The 21382-nt window shown below is 35.4% G+C and overlaps 2 protein-coding genes and 1 long non-coding RNA gene across 4 annotated transcripts; 2 read left to right on the plus strand and 1 right to left on the minus strand.

The window, feature by feature from the left end:
- Positions 1–6717: 6717 nt before the first annotated feature.
- Positions 6718–9022, plus strand: LOC105201736 (proteasome subunit beta type-7). Its single transcript, XM_011169904.3, has 4 exons — positions 6718–6911; positions 7283–7462; positions 7972–8287; positions 8625–9022. Exons 1-4 carry the CDS (start codon positions 6850–6852, stop codon positions 8898–8900), a joined length of 834 nt encoding a protein of 277 aa, XP_011168206.1. The 5' UTR covers positions 6718–6849; the 3' UTR covers positions 8901–9022.
- Positions 8991–19843, minus strand: LOC105201735 (villin-1). 2 transcript variants are annotated; one of them, XM_039456527.1, is made up of 10 exons: positions 19585–19843; positions 15460–15552; positions 14201–14317; positions 13537–13877; positions 12725–13206; positions 11446–11729; positions 10722–10908; positions 9923–10171; positions 9553–9849; positions 9093–9442 (listed from the first exon to the last, which is right to left on the minus strand). In XM_039456527.1, the coding sequence occupies exons 1-10, from the start codon at positions 19600–19602 to the stop codon at positions 9093–9095; spliced, it is 2418 nt and encodes an 805-aa protein (XP_039312461.1). In that variant the 5' UTR covers positions 19603–19843. The 2 variants fall into 2 exon arrangements, with proteins under 2 accessions (XP_011168205.2, XP_039312461.1); XM_011169903.3 differs by lacking the exon at positions 19585–19843 and having other exon boundaries at positions 8991–9442; positions 15460–15597.
- Positions 15294–16697, plus strand: LOC120359365. The gene is made up of 2 exons (XR_005576130.1): positions 15294–15562; positions 15954–16697. It is a non-coding gene; the product is annotated as an uncharacterized LOC120359365 (long non-coding RNA).
- Positions 19844–21382: the final 1539 nt, after the last annotated feature.

A 21382-nucleotide genomic window follows, 5' to 3' on the forward strand; every position in this document is an offset into this window, starting at 1 on the left:
TCGCTAAAGTGAAAAACGATAGACTTATATCCATCAAAGTTCGAAATTTTTGAGTAAAACTTTTTTTGCGAATTTCTCCAATATCTCTGTGTTCTGATAGCCCCCAGAAGAGTTCTAACTTTTATCATGATGGATCGAATCGCTAAAGTGAAAAACGAAAGTGTTATATCAAAGTTCGAAATTTTTGAGTAAAACTTTTTGTGAAATTTTTAAGTGACTTTTTTCATATTTTTTTGGTTGCAACATCTGTCCAACATTATTTACTTCAATTTTCATTTTCTATGTCTCATAGTTATTTTAATAAAAATTTTTTTTATTTACTGCAAAGAAGATTCAGTCTTAACCTAATTTACGGGAGGTTGGTTTTAAATTAAGCACACCGTTTAATATATGTGTATATATATATATATATATATATATATATATATATATATATATTTATTTGTTATACATTCTTAAAAATACAGTAATAACAAAAGTAACATTATTAATTATGAACGTTTATTGATATATTACATATCAGATAGATATATTACATATCGTTCAAAATATACATCAATTCTTGTAATTGCTAGGTGGTTACATATTTGTGCGGAATGTAAGATATATTATTTTCGTGAATAACAACTTTGAGGTCGCAGCGACCCGTACAAATTTGAAATACCGCCACCCGTAAATTGATTTTTTTTAGAAATGTAATGCTGATGACGTTTTACATACGAATTATAATAGTCGCGAACTATTTTATCATTTCGTGATAAATCGTTCGAAAAAATATCACGAAACTTATGTATGCCAAACCCAGTACACATAAGATGCGCAAACATGACACAAAATTGTCCACACACGTCAGAAATGTTGCTTTAAAATTGTTGAGGGTTGTAGAGTATGATTTTGCAGTTTCTTCTAAGTCGTTTGAGATGTTGGGGGATGATGGGTGGCAACCCATAGCTGTCGAAAGAGTGTCCGATGCCGTCCCTTCCGACGTACATAGCGACCCAGTGTGTCCCGGGTTTTGTATGATCATCGGTATTAGCAATAATAGCCGCAGGTTTACTCCATGGTTTAATAATTGTCTAACTTTTGGTCGATATTTTGATGGTACGCTATCCAGAATAATTAAATCGTCTAAACAATCTTTTTGTTCCGGTGTTTTTACCTCTTCATCCTCCGAATATCTTGATTGCTTTGTTTTGTAAACAGTGTCAATCAAAGTATTAATAGATTTAGTAGGTATATTGCGTTTTGCTTCTTCTACAAAATACAGGTAACGTTGTAACGTTTGCAAGTAAGCCTTGCATTTTTCTCTTTCGTTCGCAAATTTGCTTGAATTGAGAATTTCAAGCATTTCTTCATCTAGTCTGCTTATCGTCGTACCAGGAGTTTGAATTGTTCTATCGTTCGATGTCCGTGTTAATTGCGCAATTTTTTCTTCGGATTTCAAGACCATTTTTTTGCGTGTTCCATTATTTTTTAGTTTCCACCTATAAGGCGAGATAACACGGTGCCTAATATAGGTGCTAATAATAAAGGTAAGAAATCACCTCGCTGTACGATTAGCCGTTTCTTATTCTTCCAAGAAGCGTTTTTATCAACTAATTGTCGGAATATGTTCGCATGACGCTTCAAACGACGCTTATATGAGTGTTTAAGAGCCACATTACCGCGTAATATGTTTAAAGCACACTCACATATACACCTAATAAGTTTTGGGTCGGCCTTTTTCAAGATAGCAACACGCTGTTTATTACTGAGGTGACATAAAGCCCGTAGTATTGCGGTGTGTTTTTGACCAAATAAGATATGCGCGGGCGGTGCCATTATAAATTTTACTAAATAGCCGATCTTTTATTGTTACTTTTACAACAATCTTTAATTAGCGGCGTTGGGCCATCAATATGCAGTTGTTGAGTCACTTGATTATAATGTTTTAAACAACGGCGATAACTACACACTTCTGAATCTTTCTTTATATACTCAGGAAGCTTATCCCACAGATAATCTATGTGATTACCGAATTCCCGTAGTAAAATAATTTTTGGTATAAATTGTAATTGTTCAACTGTTAACTCATCGATGGTATCGTCATTGTCTACCAAGATGAAAAACATTTTGACTACTGACAAAATTTGAATTCATGATCGTATTTAAGCACATTAAAAAACACATCTATATATCAGATAAATTTTGTAAAAGTATTAGATACGTATTATTGATATTTCCTGTGCGGTACTCCTATCTTTTAGTTTTTTACGTGGTATATAAACATGTTGGTACTTAACATCAGGAAATATATGGGTGCAAAAACGACAACTCTCCGGTGTGGATTGCTTTAAATCAAGTAATAAATAACCGTGTGCTGGTGTAGTTGTATCGTTATATACCTCCCATAAGAACCGTGTATTTTCAGGGTAAACTTGGCGCGCTAAATGCTGTATTTGGGCCCGATCTCTTGGGTTTTTAAACGCAACTATATAATTAGCATTTAATGAAATATCGCGCATACCACGTCCTTGGTGAAATAAATTTTGTGTAATAAAAATGACACTAAGGTTTTTATGATGACTCCCTTTCGTGAATAAATCTATAACACTGTTATCGGATGCTTCGCGCATGAGATCATCAATAACAATAAGCTTTGGCCGTGGATCATCAGCGTAGTCATCATTTCGCGGTAGACTTTCACGAAATTCGACATTATCACCATATTCAGGTGTAACCTGATTGCCATTCTGAATAGTAAAATAATACGCGGTCAAACTTGGTATCACTCATAAAATTCATATTCCGAAAAAATCTTTTCACAAAAAAGGTTTTACCACAGCCTGTGGGACCGCAGATCATAGAGGTCCAAGGGTGTTTCCACCGTGTATTCATTTTTACGAATAACGCTTGGTGGCTGATGTTTTTACTTAAAAACTTTTATATTGTAATACAAGTAAATATTAGAAAAATTGATAAACTTCTGATAATACATAGATATTTTATTCAAAAGCTCAAAAATACAATTATATAACAAATAATTATAAATTACAATGACCATATGGTAACGATCCATAAGGCCCATACCGTCTTCGTTTATCAAATCTCTGCTTACATGTTTTACTCTCTGTACTCGTTATTACGTTATGAAGCTCCGTACGTCTGATAGAGTCAAAATGAAGTGTTATCGACGTATCTCCTTTATCTGTAACGAGTGATCTGAAAAATAGTTGATTAATTTATTGTTTGCAAAATTAAGAGTTATACCTTTAGCTTTACAAATTTCTACGGTACTACCATCGGGTTTACGTACAAGAAATGCGTAAAATTTTGGGCCAGCCGAAACAAAAGATTTAATGTAACTACCTTCTTTCCATAATTGCATTCTTTCCATCAATGCCATCCAATGGGATGGTCTATTTTTCATCTTTTCCATCATTGTCATTATTGCCATCGTTGCCATCATTGTCATCCCATTTTCATCATTGCCATTATTATTACGCCATTGCCGCCACTGCCGACATTGCCACCATTTTTATTATTGCCATCATTGCCATTTTTTTGATAACATTTCCATCATTGCATGCATTTCATTATGCGATTCTATTTCCATATTGCTATTCCATTGCCATCATTAACATCGAGAACATTATCATAATTGCCATCATTTCCACCATTGCCGTCATTGCCGTCAGGCTATATATATTGTCATTGTCATTATTTCCATTATTGCCATTCCATTAACATCATTGTATTCATTCCAATATTTCCATCCCATTGCCATCCCATTTCCATCATTTCCACAATTGCCATCGATTAATATCGAGAAGAATTTGATTAAAATCCGTTACTTTACTGATTAACACTTTAATACCTTATATCGTATATTATTATATAATTCTTTATTAATTTTTTTTTCTAAAGTTTTGATTAATCTTTACGTGATATTTCGTAAAAACTGTTGAAAGGTTGTATTAAAATCAGATCAATAATCTTCACGTTTGTAAGTTAGAGAATAAAAATAATACTCAAGTATCCATATATTTCATTGATTTTTATTACATTATTATTATTATTATTATTATTATTATTTATTGTGCCATATTAATCGCGCGTATTGTCATTTGTAAATCATGCGTATGCATGTATATGCCATTGTAACATAATAAAAAAAGAGTGGGCGCTTTCTAGTCTCTCTACGTCCCTGCGCAGAAATCGTCCGAAATCCTCTTTCTGAATTTTACGGCCTAAACGTAGCACGGAAAACGTGATGGGTCGAGAGGGGAGTGAAGAGGAGGGTATCCATAGAGATAACATCGCCGCTTGCTCCATGTCTATCACCGCGATGCTTTCTCTCTCTAACTGAAGGCCTAAACAATTAAAGGACAATCACGTTAAAACAGAAAGAGAGAAAGAGTGAGAGAGAGAGAGTTGCGTCAAGATTTAAAAAAATTAAAAAAGCTAATTTTTTCAAAAGCATAATTTGAAGACATTTAAATAATAAAGAATTATGTAAAAATAAAAAGATGGTATATTTATTCGTGGAAAGACATTTATTTCTTCTTCATCATATTATGCGATGTTAATTACAATTATTTTTTAAGTACTGCGTAAAATGAATGTTTCTTTATTAAAGAACCAAATTCTCTCTGTTACTATTAAACATCTTTTTTAAGTAAAAATATGAATGTGCAAAATATGGGCATAAACGTATTTATATGTATTAATATCAATGTTAATGTAAATAATTCACAGGCTTGGGAAAGTTACTTTGTAAAAATAACTAGTTACAGTTACAGTTTCTGTCTTCCAAAAAATAACTAGTTACCGTTACAAGTTACTGACTTTAAAAAATAACTCGTTACAGTTACAGTTATTGAAAAAGTAACTTAAAGTTACTTTTCAGTTACTTTACTGTTTTTTTTTTGTAATATTATAAAACATTAATAATTTAAATACGAGACTTTTACTGAAGAGCATCCACGTAAAGTCTTTTCTATCTTTAATTGTGTAAAGCGTTATCTACAATAGAGACTTAAGCCTTTAACCTTAAGAAATTAACCAATAATAATTGATTTATAGAAGAATAATCGATTGTGTTTGGCCAATTTCTTAAGGCTAAAGGCTTAAGTCTTTATTATAGTCTTTATTGACGACGCATAATTTGCATGTGACATGTTTACATATATTAAATATTAATTACCTATATGTACAGATGAAAACTATGTGAATTATGTTCTAAATTTTTTGAGGATAAAGGTTGGTTTATAATAGCCGTAATCGTAAGAAATTGGTCAATCATAGTTGATTTATAAAAGAATAATTGACTATGATTGATCAATTTCTTATGGTAACGGCTATTATAAACTAACTTTAAGACTAAGTATAGAATTTAGACTCAAAGGCATTCTTAGTAACCAATTCTCTGCTGGCTGATTATCACACGTATGTACACGATAGACCAGCCAGACGATCACACAACACGCAGTGATTCTTCGCGAGCATCCCGGAATCGTACTTGAATATCCGTGCCCTACAAGTACAGTCGTGAGCTAAAAGGTTGCAACACGTTTTCTTGGATGGTTTTTAGAATGTAGACTTGCTCCTCGATCGGCGAACATAATTGGTTGAATCCACAAGTAAGAACCAATTACGTTCGCCGTTCGATGAGCAAGTCTATATTTTAAAAACCATCGAAGAAAATGTGTCACATACAATCGTGTATCTACATGTAAATAACTTGTAACCTATGACTACTGGTACGGGGCTGCCAAATGTATAACATATAACCGTTTATTGTCACGTGTATCTTTCTAGACAGAACTTTTTCTCGGATCACATCATCTCTCATCATATCATCTCTCTCGGATCACATAAGAAGCATAGAACATAGAATTGTCACTGCATCGAGCAACAGTGGCTGCGTTCAGCAAACTCAGTGGTTGAGTGAGCGCTTACTGCTATTAGTGTAATCTTTTAGGTCTAACCAATCACCAATTACATTAAAGCTGCGTTTGAAAACATCAGTTGAGTACCCTCATATATATCATTTTATCCTTGTTGTTTACCGATTGTTAAATAAAGATAAAATGATACACGACGCCACTCGGGTGATGTTTGCAAATGCTATCTAAATTGGCAAATGAGTTTGAAATATATAAAGTAACTATAAAAATAACTATTAATTTAGTTACTAGTTACACAAATAATGTAACTAAGTTAAGTTTATAGTTACAGTTGAAAAAAAGTAACGAAGTTAAGTTACAGTTACCAAAAACAGGTAACTCTAACTGTAACTTCGTTACAAGTAACGAGTTACTTCCCATCCCTGATAATTCAGACTATAATAAATAAAAAATTACGCGAAAGTAGACGTAATTAATCATTTGTGCACATTCTCGACCCCTGTTCTGGATGCAACATACGCGATACGCGTCAGATTTTATTTGCAGCAAAATGGATGTTAGCACGGACAACAACCTACATCCATTTCTCGAGAGTTGCATGTGGGTTGTTGTCCGTGCTAACATCCACACTGTTTTTAACAGCGGGTTGCAAAATGGATGTGACACGTAGTTCCCATTCTGACCAGAATAGATGTGCGTCACTAGTGTACGGGAGTTTCGAAGCGTTATAGGAAAAAGGCCGCCGTGGCCGCTCTCAGGTTCCTCTCTGGCTGCGTTCAGAAACAGCACCAAATGGATTCGGTATATCGGAACGCATATCAGCTAAAAGGAACAGACCTATGATAAGTCAAAGTTGATCTAGAGGTTAGGAAGGTTTTGACCAGTTTTGACGGCTAGCTTGGCGGTTGATGTTGTAGCTGCGTTACTTTTGACTGCTGATATTTAATACACGAAACGAATCATGACTTCGCTTCTCGCACCAGAAATCCCACAGTCAGGTTTCTCTTTCGATCTCTGTCAAAGGTGAAAATTTTGTCTTGTTCTGAAAATTTACAACTCTTTGATAGCTGGGGCTACTTCACGCATACTGCTGTGTCACACCAGTTACATCGAAGAAAATTATATATTTGTGATATAAGTGTCATGTATATTTTATATTTGTAATCATTACTTTTGTGAAAAAAGTTTCTAAAATAGAATTTTGATAAAATATAAATAAGTTTATCGTTTAAAAAGATTCCTTAAGGAAGTATCAAGATTTATTTCCATTACATTAATATGTATCTCAGAAATAATTATTTTGTGTAGTCACAAAATTTATATTTAAATTTATAAGTTTTTTAATTAATTTGGAGTTGCTGTTGGTCTTGCTCATCTTTATTTATTTCCCATAGGAATAATGCTCTGGTTAAGAAAGGCTTTGCTGCTCCGAAAGTAGTCAAGACAGGTACCACCATTGCTGGTGTAATATACAAGGATGGCGTTATTCTTGGCGGTGATACACGAGCTACTGAAGATACTATTGTAGCCGACAAGTACAGCTTGAAGATTCATTTTCTTGCTCCCAATATGTAGTAAGTGTTGCAATGTCGTCTTGTTATAACAAATTAATAGGAATGGGATATAATAAATGCTGTTACAGTCTATTTTATACTAATGTTTTCAATGATAGTTTTGAGACAATTTTTTATAATGGTAATCTTAAAACCAGAATTAGAATAATGACTTTTGACAAGTAACCTGTTAGCATTATACATTACTCATTGAAAAAAGTAACTTGTTGCATAATGAGTCAAAATAAAATATTAGTAACATTTTATTTTTATTCTTTGTGTAATGAATCCACTAATAAATTACTTTTCTCAATTAGAAAAGTGCAATAGTGAAATGTTATTTGTCAAAAGTGACTATTCTAAATGTGGTCTTATCATTACCATTGTGAAAAAGTGTAATGTCAATACTACAATATTATTACAAAAAAATAAAAGTAAGAGTGACTCGTTACTTGTAATGTGTTACTTCTCATTTCTGCAAATTAGTTTTTTGTGAGTAGTACGTTAAGAAGAACATGAATTATTTTTAGCTGTTGCGGAGCCGGTACAGCGGCCGACACTGAAATGACCACCGAGATGATATCTAGCCAGTTGGAGTTGCATCGTCTGAATACTGGTCGCATCGTACCCGTGTGCACTGCCAATACTTTGATAAAACAGATGCTGTTCCGTTATCAGGGTCATATTGGTGCTGCACTTATTTTGGGGGGTTTCGATCTCGACGGGCCCCAGTTATATTGCATTTATCCCCATGGTTCATCTGAGAAGCAGAAGTATACCACTATGGGATCTGGCTCACTGGCTGCTATGGCAGTCTTCGAAAGCAGATGGAGACCGGACTTGGAGGTAAGGAACTTTTAATTTGATGCTCAACTTATTAAATTTTAATTTGATGCTCAACTTATTAAATTTTAAAAATTGACAAAACTTTATAATCTTATTCCCTTCCCCTTTTTTCATCTAAAGAAAAATTTGGCAAATTTGAAGTTTAAAATAAATTTTATTTTAGATGTAACTGTAAATAATACGACAAATTTATCACATTATTATTTATTGTAAAATCTATCGATGTTAGTATATTTATATATTAATTTCTAATTATATATTTACCTTTTATGTTAAACAGTGTATTAAATAATGTATTTCTTATAGTAAAAACATTTTTTTAAACCAATGTTTTTAGGAAGAGGATGCGAAGCGGTTAGTGGCAGATGCCATTCGCGCGGGCGTGTTTAACGATCTCGCGTCGGGATCCAATGTGGATCTCTGCATCATTCGCAAGAACAGCGTCGAGTACTTGCGACCGTATGAAACCGCCAGCGTGAAGGGCCAGCGGCAGATTAGCTATCGTTATAAGCCCGGCACCACGTCGGTGCTTACGAAAACAGTACAGCCGATTATCGTGGAGGAGGAGACGGTGCGCACGATCGAATCCGAAGCGATGGACACGACCGCATAAAGTAATTAATTTAGCTTCTTATATAAACTATAAAAAAATAAAAATTTTTTCAAGCAAGAGACTTGATGATTGTAAATCAACTCGTTTGTAATAAAGATATTTCTGGGATTGCGCAAGGATAAGTGTATAGTTTCTAGGTTCTGATTTTAGAAAGAGAATAAGAAAAAAATATTTAGGATTAAAGAAAATACATTAGAAGAGTCCAGCGGCTTGCTTGAGACGCTGTCTTTTCCAAGTCGGTAGTTTCTCGAATTCTGTGGGTTCCATTTTGAAGATTGCGATAAAATTGTCATAGGTCAGGTGCATCTCTTTGCGTCTAACGTCCACGCCGGCCGGCAGGTTCTCCGGCTCGCTTTTTAGCACCGCTGGCGGGTACTTGATGTAATTATCGAAGTCCGTGGTGGTCTTCGAGGTCGTCTGCGTTTTCGTCGATTGATCCCTGTCCTCCAGTAGAGCACAGAACATCTCGAACGGCTTGTAGTCCCTCAACAGATTATGATTCCAATTGTCGAACAGTCCGATAAATGTAGCTGGCTCTAGACCTAATAAAAATAAAAATAGAATCGTGTAGAGAACGACAAATTAAAATTAGCCCGAAAAAGACACGTTATTGATCTTTAAGAGAGTTTTTCGAACTTTGCGAGGAATTCACCTTGTTTGATTACGGAAATGGTCGTGTTGCGATTTCGACCTGCGGGATGGGTGTAAAGATATATGGTGGCATCCTCGACGCACTCCTGCAGCGTCCTCGGGCTGGAGAAGTTGCCTATCCATATCCAGATCACATTGCCAGCGTCCAGCAGCCAGACAGCCTCTGGTAGGAGAGAGTTCTGTCGAAATCCAAGGATCTGCTCGCCCACGAAGAGGCCGTTCTCCGTGCGACATTGAAACAGATGCTTGTCCAGCTCCTCGCCGACCTCTTCGATCTCTGTACTGTAGGTACCTCTTCCTGAACAGGACAAATTTATGCGATGATCATTATGTCGAATGTCTTAGAAACGTTCGTTCGATTTATTAATTACCTCCGAGCTCGACCCAGAAGTCGTCACCCTCCTTACCCTCAGTAACGAGGGGCGCATTTCTGGGCGCGAGGCGTCGCGACGTTTGTCTCGCGTCGCCGGTGCTCTTGCCACCGCACCAGACAGTCGGTACGCCGGAAAAGAGGATGAACACTGCGCTAGAGTCCAGGCTGCTCGCCCGTAATGGACGTTCTACAGCTTTCGAAGTGTACGGAGTCGAGCCGAACACTCTGACCAGATACTTCTTCGGCGCTGCAAATCGAGAATTTTTATTGTAAAAGATCCTTCGAATTCTACGTTCTCCTTACGATATTCACGTATAAATTTATTTAAGTTATGTTATTTTTTTTTTCATCGCACGCAATATACATTGCAACTTCTTTTTATTTTTATTTTTTTAGTTGGGAATAATCAGGCGTAAACAGAAGATTTAAATCTGAATCAATTAATTCATCAAGTCGAACAACACATATTTCGATCTAAATTAAGATCTTCAATCAAAAATAAGAAGATAAAAAAATTTTTAAAACTTAAAAGTTCTTGCCAAATATATTTTAAGCTCACAATTAATATCTCGCTATTTTTCCTTACATAAATTTAGTACTGATTAATTACTATTTGTTAGTGCTTTTATTCAAAGCAAGTAATCACTATCTTCTAGTATTAAATTTTTATAAGAGTTTTATTTATTGATATTCTATATTTCATTTTTATTTTATTAAACGTTTGTTCAACAAAATTTTGGTTAATTTTTATTTAACTTTAATTTTTATTTAACGAAATTAAAAGAGAGACACTTTACGTGAGTTGCGATGGCGTCCGGCGAGTATTTTAAGCTTCCCGTCGTAGATCTGCAATAAATGAGGTGGTTCTCTGCCTTGGGATGCCTTCACTAATTGTGCATTCGTTTCTTCAGACAGGCGGCAAGCCACTGTCAAAGCTGCATCTCGATCCACCTTGACAGAGTGAACACCTTCCCAACAGTAAACCTGAAAGGAGAGATATATATTAAAATAACTTGTAGAATTTTTCACTATAATTATAGCTACGAAATGAAAAAATGCCACTTTAATATTGAAACATTTCGCAAAATTTCGTACTTTAAAACAAAAATCTCTCTCTCTCTCTCTCTTTTCATCCTAATTCTTGGCTTATTTAATTTTTGCAGAAATTTGTATTTGTACATATGCAGAGTATTACATACAAGTTACGCACAATATAAAATTAAAAAATTCTATAAATAATTAAAGGCTCCATTTTCAACCTTACAAAATCAAAAATATAAATCTTTGATATTAAATTACTTTAATAATTATTAATGCAAAAGAAGATTAAATAGGCTTTATTGACAAATTAACATTAATTTAATTTAAACAATACGTCTTATACTCCCATGCAAATTAAATAATTAGGTTCAATAATTTAATTAAAAATTTATTCAAGATACAACAGGAAAGATTATACATTTGGCATATTCCTTCGAAAAACAAGAAAACAGATTAATGAATTAAAAGAGTTCCACGTACAATACTTCGACACCGTCGCCCCTGTCCGTACTTGTATAGCATCACGTAGCAGGTCTCCGCGTAATAGATTCCCCTGTCGTCCTCCACCTGAATCATGCCCTCCTTCAGTTCGACCCTCCACAAAGTCCGCTCGCCGGATCCGTCGTCCACCAGCTGGCACTCAGCCGCCATCCTGGGCCTTTCGTTCATATAATCAGGCTCGAAGCTCGTTGGCAAAGTCAACGGCCTCGTCTTAGAAGGCTCCCAGCCCCTCAGCAACGCTTTCATCTCCGCCGGTTCGTGACCTTTGTTTCAGTTTTATTCATTTTATTTCCGTTTGGCCATTACATGTTCCGCGCATTATTATTAAGGGAACACAACCAAGTGCTTTCCTTTGATTTTAATAAGCTTTAGATGTTGTATTTTGAAATATAAATACAAAAATAAAAAACACATATTTTTTATAAGTGCTAAGGGTGTTGCATATTAAGGGGGTAAACATCTTTTCGAAATCAATTATTTTCTTTCAAAACGAATATTGCTAATCTATAAGAAATAGAAAAATATTTTAAAATAAAAGTTGAATAGAGTTTTAAGAGTACTTTATAATAATAATAAATTTGTTTTAAAAATTTTTTTTTAAGTTATCTTTAAAAGTGATTATAAAGTACTTTTGAAACCATTCAATTTTTTTTCAGAACATTTTCTTCTATCTCTTATAATTTCGACAAAATTTGTTTTGAAAGAAAATCAAAAGGTTGTTTTATTTTTTCTTAACGTGTGATTTAACACTTATAAAAAAATATGTGTCTCTTATTTTTGTCTATATTAATTATATTTTAACATATTCAAAGCTTATTAAAATTTTAAAGGTACTTGGTTGCGCTCCTTTCTAAGATATTCAAACAAAAATTCTGCGATCTATTAGTTCAATTTTATAAATTTATTTTAGTGATTTTTATTTTACTTACGTTTGCTTAATTAATTTCGTTGTTTTATATACACAAAGAGAAACGTTATCCAATCTTAATCAACATGTTATTGAATTATAGATACTAAAAATTTTATAAATATATTTTTATTTATTATAAATCTTTATGATCTAGTCAATCTGACATTAAAATATTTATGAAATATTTTGGGAGATATTTATAAATTATTATATTATGTAAATCTTTTATAAATATTGTGTACTGTCTAGAAAACGCTGCTGGCTCTTCTGCAATTTACGTACTGTGCCTCTGAAAAAAAGAGCTAATTATTTATAAAATATCGCGTGATAAAACAAATGCCGCTTTACCTTCCGTCGTTCTAGCCACCGGCACGCCATCGCTGTAATTCTTTTTCTTGACGAAACCTCGCGCGTTCCTCACGGCTTCCAATCTCTCCCGCGCGTTGACATCGCGACCCACCCAGGCCCAGACGCCGGCTTCGCCCCGATCCACCAGGTAGACGGAAGCGGAAGTCAGATCGCCGCGTAGAACCGGGCCGGCCTTGAGTTCGGCGACTTTGTATTTGCCCGACTGTTCGCTGCACTTGTACAGCTTGATGGGGTTGGGAGGGTTGACGCGATGCTGGCGGTCGGGCGCAACTACCCTTGTCGAGGAGTCGAGCACGCTACTGAAAAGCTCCCGGTCGTCCATGGGCAGGGTCTGCTCGTAGCCGTCCTCGACCACCACCACGCGACCGTTGTTGTTCTCTTTTCTAGACTCCAGGAGACTGGCAGCGTGGCGTTTGTGCAGGGGATCTGACAAAGATCCGAGCCACAGAAAGATGACACCTCTAGAAACGGAAAAAAAATATTCTTTTACTTTGGAACAATTTTACAAAAATTGGATTTTTTTCAATTTTGTAAAAGAAATTCAGTTTTCAAATAATGAACTACAGAAAATTGGAATTCTATAAAATATCCAACAGCTTCAATTAAATTTTCTTCGAATGCGAGTATGAAACTTCATCTAGGCGCTAAAGGAATTGCATTCATTAGTCCTCGGAAGACGCAAGTATTTTTTACACGCGGAAACTTTCACTAGCGAATTTCGACATCCATCCGGTGGTTACGTAAAATGATTCGCGTCGCGTAATACTCGATTGCCCTCAACTGTCACGCACTTTGCACGAACGTCCACCAGGATGACGTCTCGACAGCTGAAATGCTCCCAGTGGACCCTCTCCAGCTCGGTCAGGATCGGTACGGCCACTCCGGAGACGCGGTGCAGGGCGCAGGCGGGCGACTCGTGGTGCAGGTTCTCCACGATCAGCTGCTGCCGGAAGTAGGCGAGGAACCGCGGGCTCTCGCGACCCTGCGCCTCGCGCGTCAGGATCATCGCCGACGTCTGGGAGTCGAGTTCGGCGGCGCGAAGCGCCGCGGCGCCGGACACTGTCGAGTCGCAGTTAGCGCCGATCCAGAAGTGAATGGCCCGCACCACCGGGGTGTCTTTTAGATCCTTGATCTAGAAAAGGATAACATAAATCACCGAGAGCATATATTAAAAAAGAATGCGGAATATGAGAGACTGAGGAACAAAAGTTGTTAATTTCACCAAATTTTTTCAACTTGATTGAATTTCTTCAGTTTAAATATTTATATAATATTTAACTTAAATATATTCCGGGAAAAAATTTTTTATATATAATTATATCAAGAAGAGTCAAAAGTTTGGAGAAGAAAAATCATGCTCTGGGTGGGCGTGGATTTCGTTAGACGAGGCGGTGCTCGCGCTTTCGTGCGGTTTCTCTCACGACGACGTAACGTGTATAATGGAAGTAAAAGTACCGGCATGCCCGGGTAAGGAAGTGCACCGTCCTTTGCGGACACGGCGTAGACGATGTATGCCGACTCGGAGAGGAAGAGGCCCATATTGCTGCCGCTTACGACCGTAGCACGTAGACCCTGTCCGACAGAAGCATACGTACCAAATGAAACGAAACGAATCGTAAATGTAATATGAAATAATACAAATGAGTAGAGGAAGGACGGTGGTTGTGGAATATTATTTGATGTAATGGAATATCATAATGGCTCATATAATTTTTGCGTTGAATTCTAAAAGCAACCGTTAAAAGTACTTCGTTACAGTCTATTTAGACATTGTAAGATGGTTACTGATCATTAGTGCTCCCTATGTTTTTATAAAAGCTGAATTTCAGTTTTTGCAAGTAGCAGGAATTTTTAACAGGTGCATACCCTCTACGTAATATTTTTCAAAGTATGTTACATATTAATTTTTTAACTTTCGTATAACTTGAAGGTCTCGAATGTGAATTTCAAGCAATATTATTAAATTTAATGTGTGTCGTAAAATATGTGTATGACATGTGCAAATAAAGACATGTTATGTGGTTGTGGAATATGGTTGTTTGCCGTGTGCATCTCTCTTGCGACTTTATAATCTGTAGACGTTGTATAATGTTTATTAGAAGCAAAGACATTATTTTAAAAATTGTTGTTTTATTTAAAAAAAATTTTTAAGTAAAAGATTATTAAAAAATGTTTTCTCTAGTAAAATATATTTTACGAAATGTTCGTAAAATCTTGTTTTGTGGCACTTATTTGTGTGTAAAATCTAGAGATCAAGAGATCATTAATTTATGTCTTTTTAAAAATAAATTGTCTTTCTTATCATTAGTCGTTACATTCCACAACCTCCTTCCTTCTTCTGATTAAATATAAGACTAATTATAGTAAATAAATAAGAAATAAATAAGAAATAATTATAAATAATAATTGATAGTATAACAGAAGTCAATAATTATAAAACATAAAAATAATTAGAATAATTTAAAAAAGTGATATAATTTCTAATAATAAGCTATTACAAAAAAATGACCATTTGTTTTACTAAACTTAATAAAATTATTAACGACTACCATTTTTTATCTATGATGACTCTGTTATAAATTTAATATACTTTTAACTTTGTACATTAATCTTTATAATATTTTTCGTACTGCAATGCTATTACTTTTTATTGTTGCGAAATATTCGATTTTACAGTAATTCAACTTTGTAATTATTTTTATTAATACAGCTACCTCGATTTTCCAGACTCGAAAGATGCTACTGTTCTTCGGGATGTTCCTGAAGACCTCGCCGCCGGAGTCATCGCTGCGACAGCTCCTGTCATCCTGCGAGATGGTATTTAAAACTTCAGAATACAGCACGCTCGTCATGTTCGTTCGCGATAAATAACAGGTTTTGGTGTTCTTTGAGAACTCCTCTCCTCTCTACGATTCAAAGCTTTTCTAAATTGCACTTTATTTTCCTCAAACGTTACGTCAAAAATGATGCACAGCACAGCAAAGTGACGAACAGATCTTGACGCTGACTCGAGATCGCGGCGTGTATCTGACAATCGCGTGTCAAGAATAAGGAGTCAAAGCACTCAAACGAGTTCCCGAGATTGCCGCGGGAAGTCGTCGGGAAAATTTTTGAAAACGCGGGTTCTAAGGCCGGCCGATGGGCGCACGCGTGCGGTAATTAACGCTAATTAATTCCGGCGATAACATTGTCAGTGTTACATTCGCAGGCGTGCGAGCCAAGGTTTCGCAACGAACGCGCTTCGCGAGCGTACTGAAAACTGGGATACCAGAGCTCGCGAGAGGATCTCCGCCTCGCAGGTGCATTCGAGTGCGTGCTCGAACTCACTTGACGCACCGCACGCAGCCTCGGCCGGAAGAGCGCTTAGCACATTAAATAAGTTTACTTTAATTTAGCACACGTATGCTTTCCAACATAACTACCTGGAGAGATATCCTTTAGATTTCTAAAAGATATCTATGCCGCACGTCTCTTGAAATGCCTTGAACTTTTTTTTGGAAAGTTTAGAAGAGTAGTTCAAGTATTATCTTTAATACTTTTTTTTTAGATGCCTTTTCGATATCTAGAAATGCCTTGAGAATATTCTGTAGAAATCTAAAAGACATTTTGTGATAAATATCTTAATGATAAGTATTTTTTGAGATATCTATAGATATTGTTTAGAAATTCTACAAAGATAATTTCAACAAAATCCTTTTGAACACTTTGGATATTTTCTAAAAATGCTTGAACATGTCTTTTACATGTATTATATTTATATTTTTTTCGCAAAATAATTATTATGAGACCTCGACGTTTTTTAGGTATACATAGCTGTATAAATAAATAGTAAATATATGTATATCGAAATATGTATTGTTCGATTCGTGACAAAAGACAAAGCGGCGTTTACGAGTTAAGCGCAGTAAAGTAAAATTTAATTAATATTAATAACGATTATTAATCAAATTTAGATTGTGTTGTAATTGCAAATATTTCGGCTTTTTTTTCGAACCAATCTCAGTACAGGTGATGATGATCGTTGTACAAAAAGAAACGGGATATTATCGAGCTCTAAATGAAAGACTCGATCTTTTATAGACGAGATGTCAAAATATGCGGGCTGTTAAGCATGATATAGCGGACATCTTTTCCATCAGGGCTGGGTAGTAATTAGTTAAATAATAAAGTTCAAAAGTTAATGATTTTTAACTTAATTTAGTTAATTTTAACTGATTTAATTTTTAATTTTAACTAGTTATTTTTGAAACATAAATATCAATTCATCAACTTTTTTACTGACAAAAAAAAGGCACGGAAGTGTCCCTCTCTGATTTTGATGAGCCTTGGATACGTTGCAGTACAGATTAAAATAAGGGGCACTTATTTTTTTGTTATTTGTGCCCAATCTCACTTTTGGGGGATAAAACACTCCTTTGAAGAAAATCGGTTTTCTTCTTTCGAATATCGTTGAAAGAAATTTATAGATGAAAGAAAAAATGTTTTAATTGGAAGTTGAATGACTTGAATAGTGCTTTATAACAGTGTGATCAAAAAAAATGTTTTTTAAGTTTTTTTGTTACGAAGTGGTGAGGGAAAGTATTCATGGATTGCTGAACGCACGATTATAAAAGATTGTCGTCTAGAAACGCCGGGAGAACATTTGATGGACATTTGGAACGGTTCTCCCGGACATTTCCACGATGCTCTTGGAAGTTTGCGTCGTCAAAACAATCGTTTCGGACAAATTATAAGGGGCAATGAATTTTTTTTCATCGTGACTCGCAATTGTCATTGTTCCCAGGGAAATGAGAGGCTTTTGTGCCGCTTGCTTTCGGCTGGAGTTGATTGACCTGTAACCACATCGGGATCCCGGTAAGACGGGGCCCATTATGCCGCGGGGCCGACCGCCGTCGTATTGTGCTGGTTTCGTTCTTCGGCGTGTGTGCGTGAGCTAGCGCGTACCGCAATTCATTCATACACGGGAGGCCTGCGTCTCGCACTTCGCCTCACGCACGCACGCACGCACACGCGCCTCACGAGCATCATCCGCGACGATCATCGCCATTGCGCGACAGGGCAGGAAGTCGCAACTGTCGCCCACATCTCTGCACGGGAATCGCGGCAAGCAAAGGTGAGAATTCGCGGTCATCCGGTCGCGAGTCTCCCTCGCGGGAGAGAGACATGTTTCTTCGCTCGAGCAACGACTCGTTCATTCAACGACGCGGTGGTAATGCAAAGGTAGCAATGCTGAAATAGAATATATTTTAGTGGGGCACGTACAAATTTCTTTTTTTTTTTTTTTTTTTTTTAGAAGTATTCAAACGTGACTGTAAGGTATTCAACACGATGCTTCTACGTGTCGCATGCGATGTTTATTTCAGTTCTTGTAAATTGCGTTCTGTATATCATCGCATTCAATTTCTATACGTACACACATCATTACAGAAGATTTCACCGGCAATCAGTCAGTTGTCATCAATCGGTGATTGCAGATCTACATATCATTTGGTGATTATACAGTTATAAATCCGGTAAAGAATGTTTTATGTATAATTATATACAATTAATTATATACAGTTATACATAATTGTATAAATTAAAATCATGCATAATTATACATAATTATACATAATTATATATGAAAATTTTTTTACCAGGAGATATCGTGCTAAAAATGTAGTACTCTAATCAAGAAATGGCAGATACCATATACTGAAATAAACATTGCATGGGACACATAGAAGCTAGTAAATAATTTATTATATTAATATATAAAAATATTCATATCTCAGAAACCGGTTGAGCTTTTGATCTATGTTCACCAAAGTATTTTTGTTCATGGTGTGTACTATATAATATAAATGTTGAATAGTTTTTTTCGATACCTTGTATGTATGGTTTTTTTATAGAAGGACTAATTTTGTTAATTAATTTTTTTCAAAAATTTGAGATAAAAAATATTAATCTATTTTACATAGAAATACTATTAAGAGAAAGATACTTAACGCTTCTTCTTATATTTCCAATATAAAATATTTTTTTAATATAAAATTTTAAGTTCGATCCATTTATTTTTTCAAGCAAAAATTATATTAAAATTATATTTGATTTACTTTACCTTTCCTTTTATATACGTCTTTTTTTATTAAATATGATAGACACACTATTTTTGTCAATTAATTTCTTTCGAAATTTGAGATAAGAAAAATTAATAGATTTTTTATAGAAACGTTATTAAGAAAAATGCGTTTTCATGAGTTTTTAAATATTTCCAACATCTTTTTTCTAAGCAGATTTATCATCATTTCTTTAAGCAGATTAAAATTATAATGAAACACTCAAATAATTTTTTTTTATTAATTTCAATTTTGTTCCTCTCCTCTGCTGTGTATTTAATCATAAATGTGGTTTTTATTTAATTAAACGACTATGCGAGTATTAAACAGAGCGGAAATAATACAAAGAGGAGGTAATTTAATAACTTATTAATTAAAACTTATATAAAAAAAAAGTTCGAGATTTTTCAGAGATTTTTTTTTAGAAACGCTAGGAAGCTGCATCTGTTAATCAAAACTTTTACAAAAGAATAGAAAAAAAGAAATTAGAAGTATCTTCTCAAAAATAAATACAATAAAAACGGAAAAAGATTGTGTCGCATCAATTAACATAATTATCATATCATAAATTATGCACAATCTTAATGCTGTTTCTTTCTCTCTCTGTTTATCACAAATTTAATGAGAAAAAAATTAGAGGAAAGACATTCGTTGGAAGGTCTTTCAAGTACATCGCACCTCCGCGTCTCTCGCCCCATCGCGAGATCGGAGCGATTCGCGAACGGCATTGATCTCACTCACCCGCCTGGGGAAGTCCATTGTTCTCCGGTATCTCGCGGCTCGGAGAGGCCGGGGCCCATTTAAACCGCCTCTACACCACGCGGAGGGACACGCGCGAAGGAGCAGGACGCGCGAGCTCCGTATACTCCTCGCGTATGATCGCGCGGCGGCTAACTGTACACTGCGAGCGAGTTGATATTCCCGGCTGAAAACGAGATCGCACCGGTGCCGTGCGCGAGTGTCCGGAAGTGGGCCCCGGAACTCCGGCCGGCCAGCCGTGACCGGCAACGAGCAGGCGGCCCGGGACGAGCCGGGGCCTCATGAATACGTGAGCGTACGCGCGCGTAGAGAAGCCCGTTGTGATCTCGCCTGTGGCACAAAGTACAGCGCACACACGCGCACACCTGTTCCGTGGTCCGCTGCCTTTCCAACGTTACCTCGCCACGGATAGATAGAGCACAGCGGTTTATTACACGTCCTAGAACACGTAATGGGCCCCTCGCGCGCGGCCCGTTCCGCTTCTACGTGCGTTAAATGCGCTCCCGAGAATGCAAAAAAACTGAGAAAGATCGATGGGAATCGGATGTAACGAATGAAGTAGAAGTAAAAGGAAAATAAAAGATTTACTTAAGTATATTTTGTATTACCATTGTCATTTGTATTACCATATTACCATTATTACAAAAATTATAATTTAAAAGTTTTTGATACCTAACAGCACAAGATATCGTATGAATATTCTAGAATATTCTAGATATCGTACGAATATTCGTACAATATCATAATATCATAATATCGTACGTATATTTATGCAATATCACAATAATGTTTATTAGATATCATGTGCTGTTAGGGATATACATGAGATACTTTTAAAATATCCAAGTACCTGCATCCAAATGCAAAAACATTGCATAAACTTTACATTGAAACATTGTAACGTTGTATTGTTAGGAAATGCTTCTGCAGTGTTACTGTAAGCTAGCAGCAACGTTGAAATGTCCGCTCTGCGAAATCATTACAATGTAAGACTAAAGTAATATTACGACAATATATTTGTTAAAACATATTATTATCCAGCACAAGCTTGCAGCAATATTACAACAATAAATGTGCAAGCTTCTGTGCTGGTACAGTCACAAATATTGCAAAACGCTTTAAATTTAATAGATAAATTTTGAGCAAATATAAAGGCATCCAAGAGTACAAGAGAAACTCGTTGTGATTACATGTTATAAAGTTTGCAATCTTTTTGCATACGAAACTCGAATGCAAAAAGATTGTGAATTTACGAAATCACAATTGCCAATATTAAATTTAAAGCGTTCTGCAATATTTCATTTACTTTACAATAGGACGATTAAAATTGTTAATAAAATATTATATCAAATTATAAATGGCGGCTCTCCGTTAATTGCAACTGACACTTTGTCGTTTCTCAATATCGACGTATAATTACCCCCAACGTCATATACCTTTACCACGTTTAGAGTTACCTTAAATAATTATATATATCTTATTAAGGAAAAATTTTGTTGAATTTGATTTATTACAACAAAACAAATTAGCATAAATTTTTTAAAATATTTTTGCAAACTATAATCGTCTTTGATCTCGAGTACAGACCACGGATTTTGAGATTTTAACAAAATTATAGGAGATTTAATGGGCGGCAACGTAGAAACATTATAGTGCCGAATAATGAATAAATGTTTGTAGATTCTGGTACATAGCTTCTTTAAATTTGCCGGTGAAAGTACCGTATTCATAGCTAATTGTAAGAATTGCTTTGCGAAAATATTGTATCTTTTTTCCCAGG

This window comes from Solenopsis invicta, chromosome 13 (genome assembly GCF_016802725.1).
Source record: "Solenopsis invicta isolate M01_SB chromosome 13, UNIL_Sinv_3.0, whole genome shotgun sequence".
Lineage (NCBI taxonomy): Eukaryota > Metazoa > Arthropoda > Insecta > Hymenoptera > Formicidae > Solenopsis > Solenopsis invicta.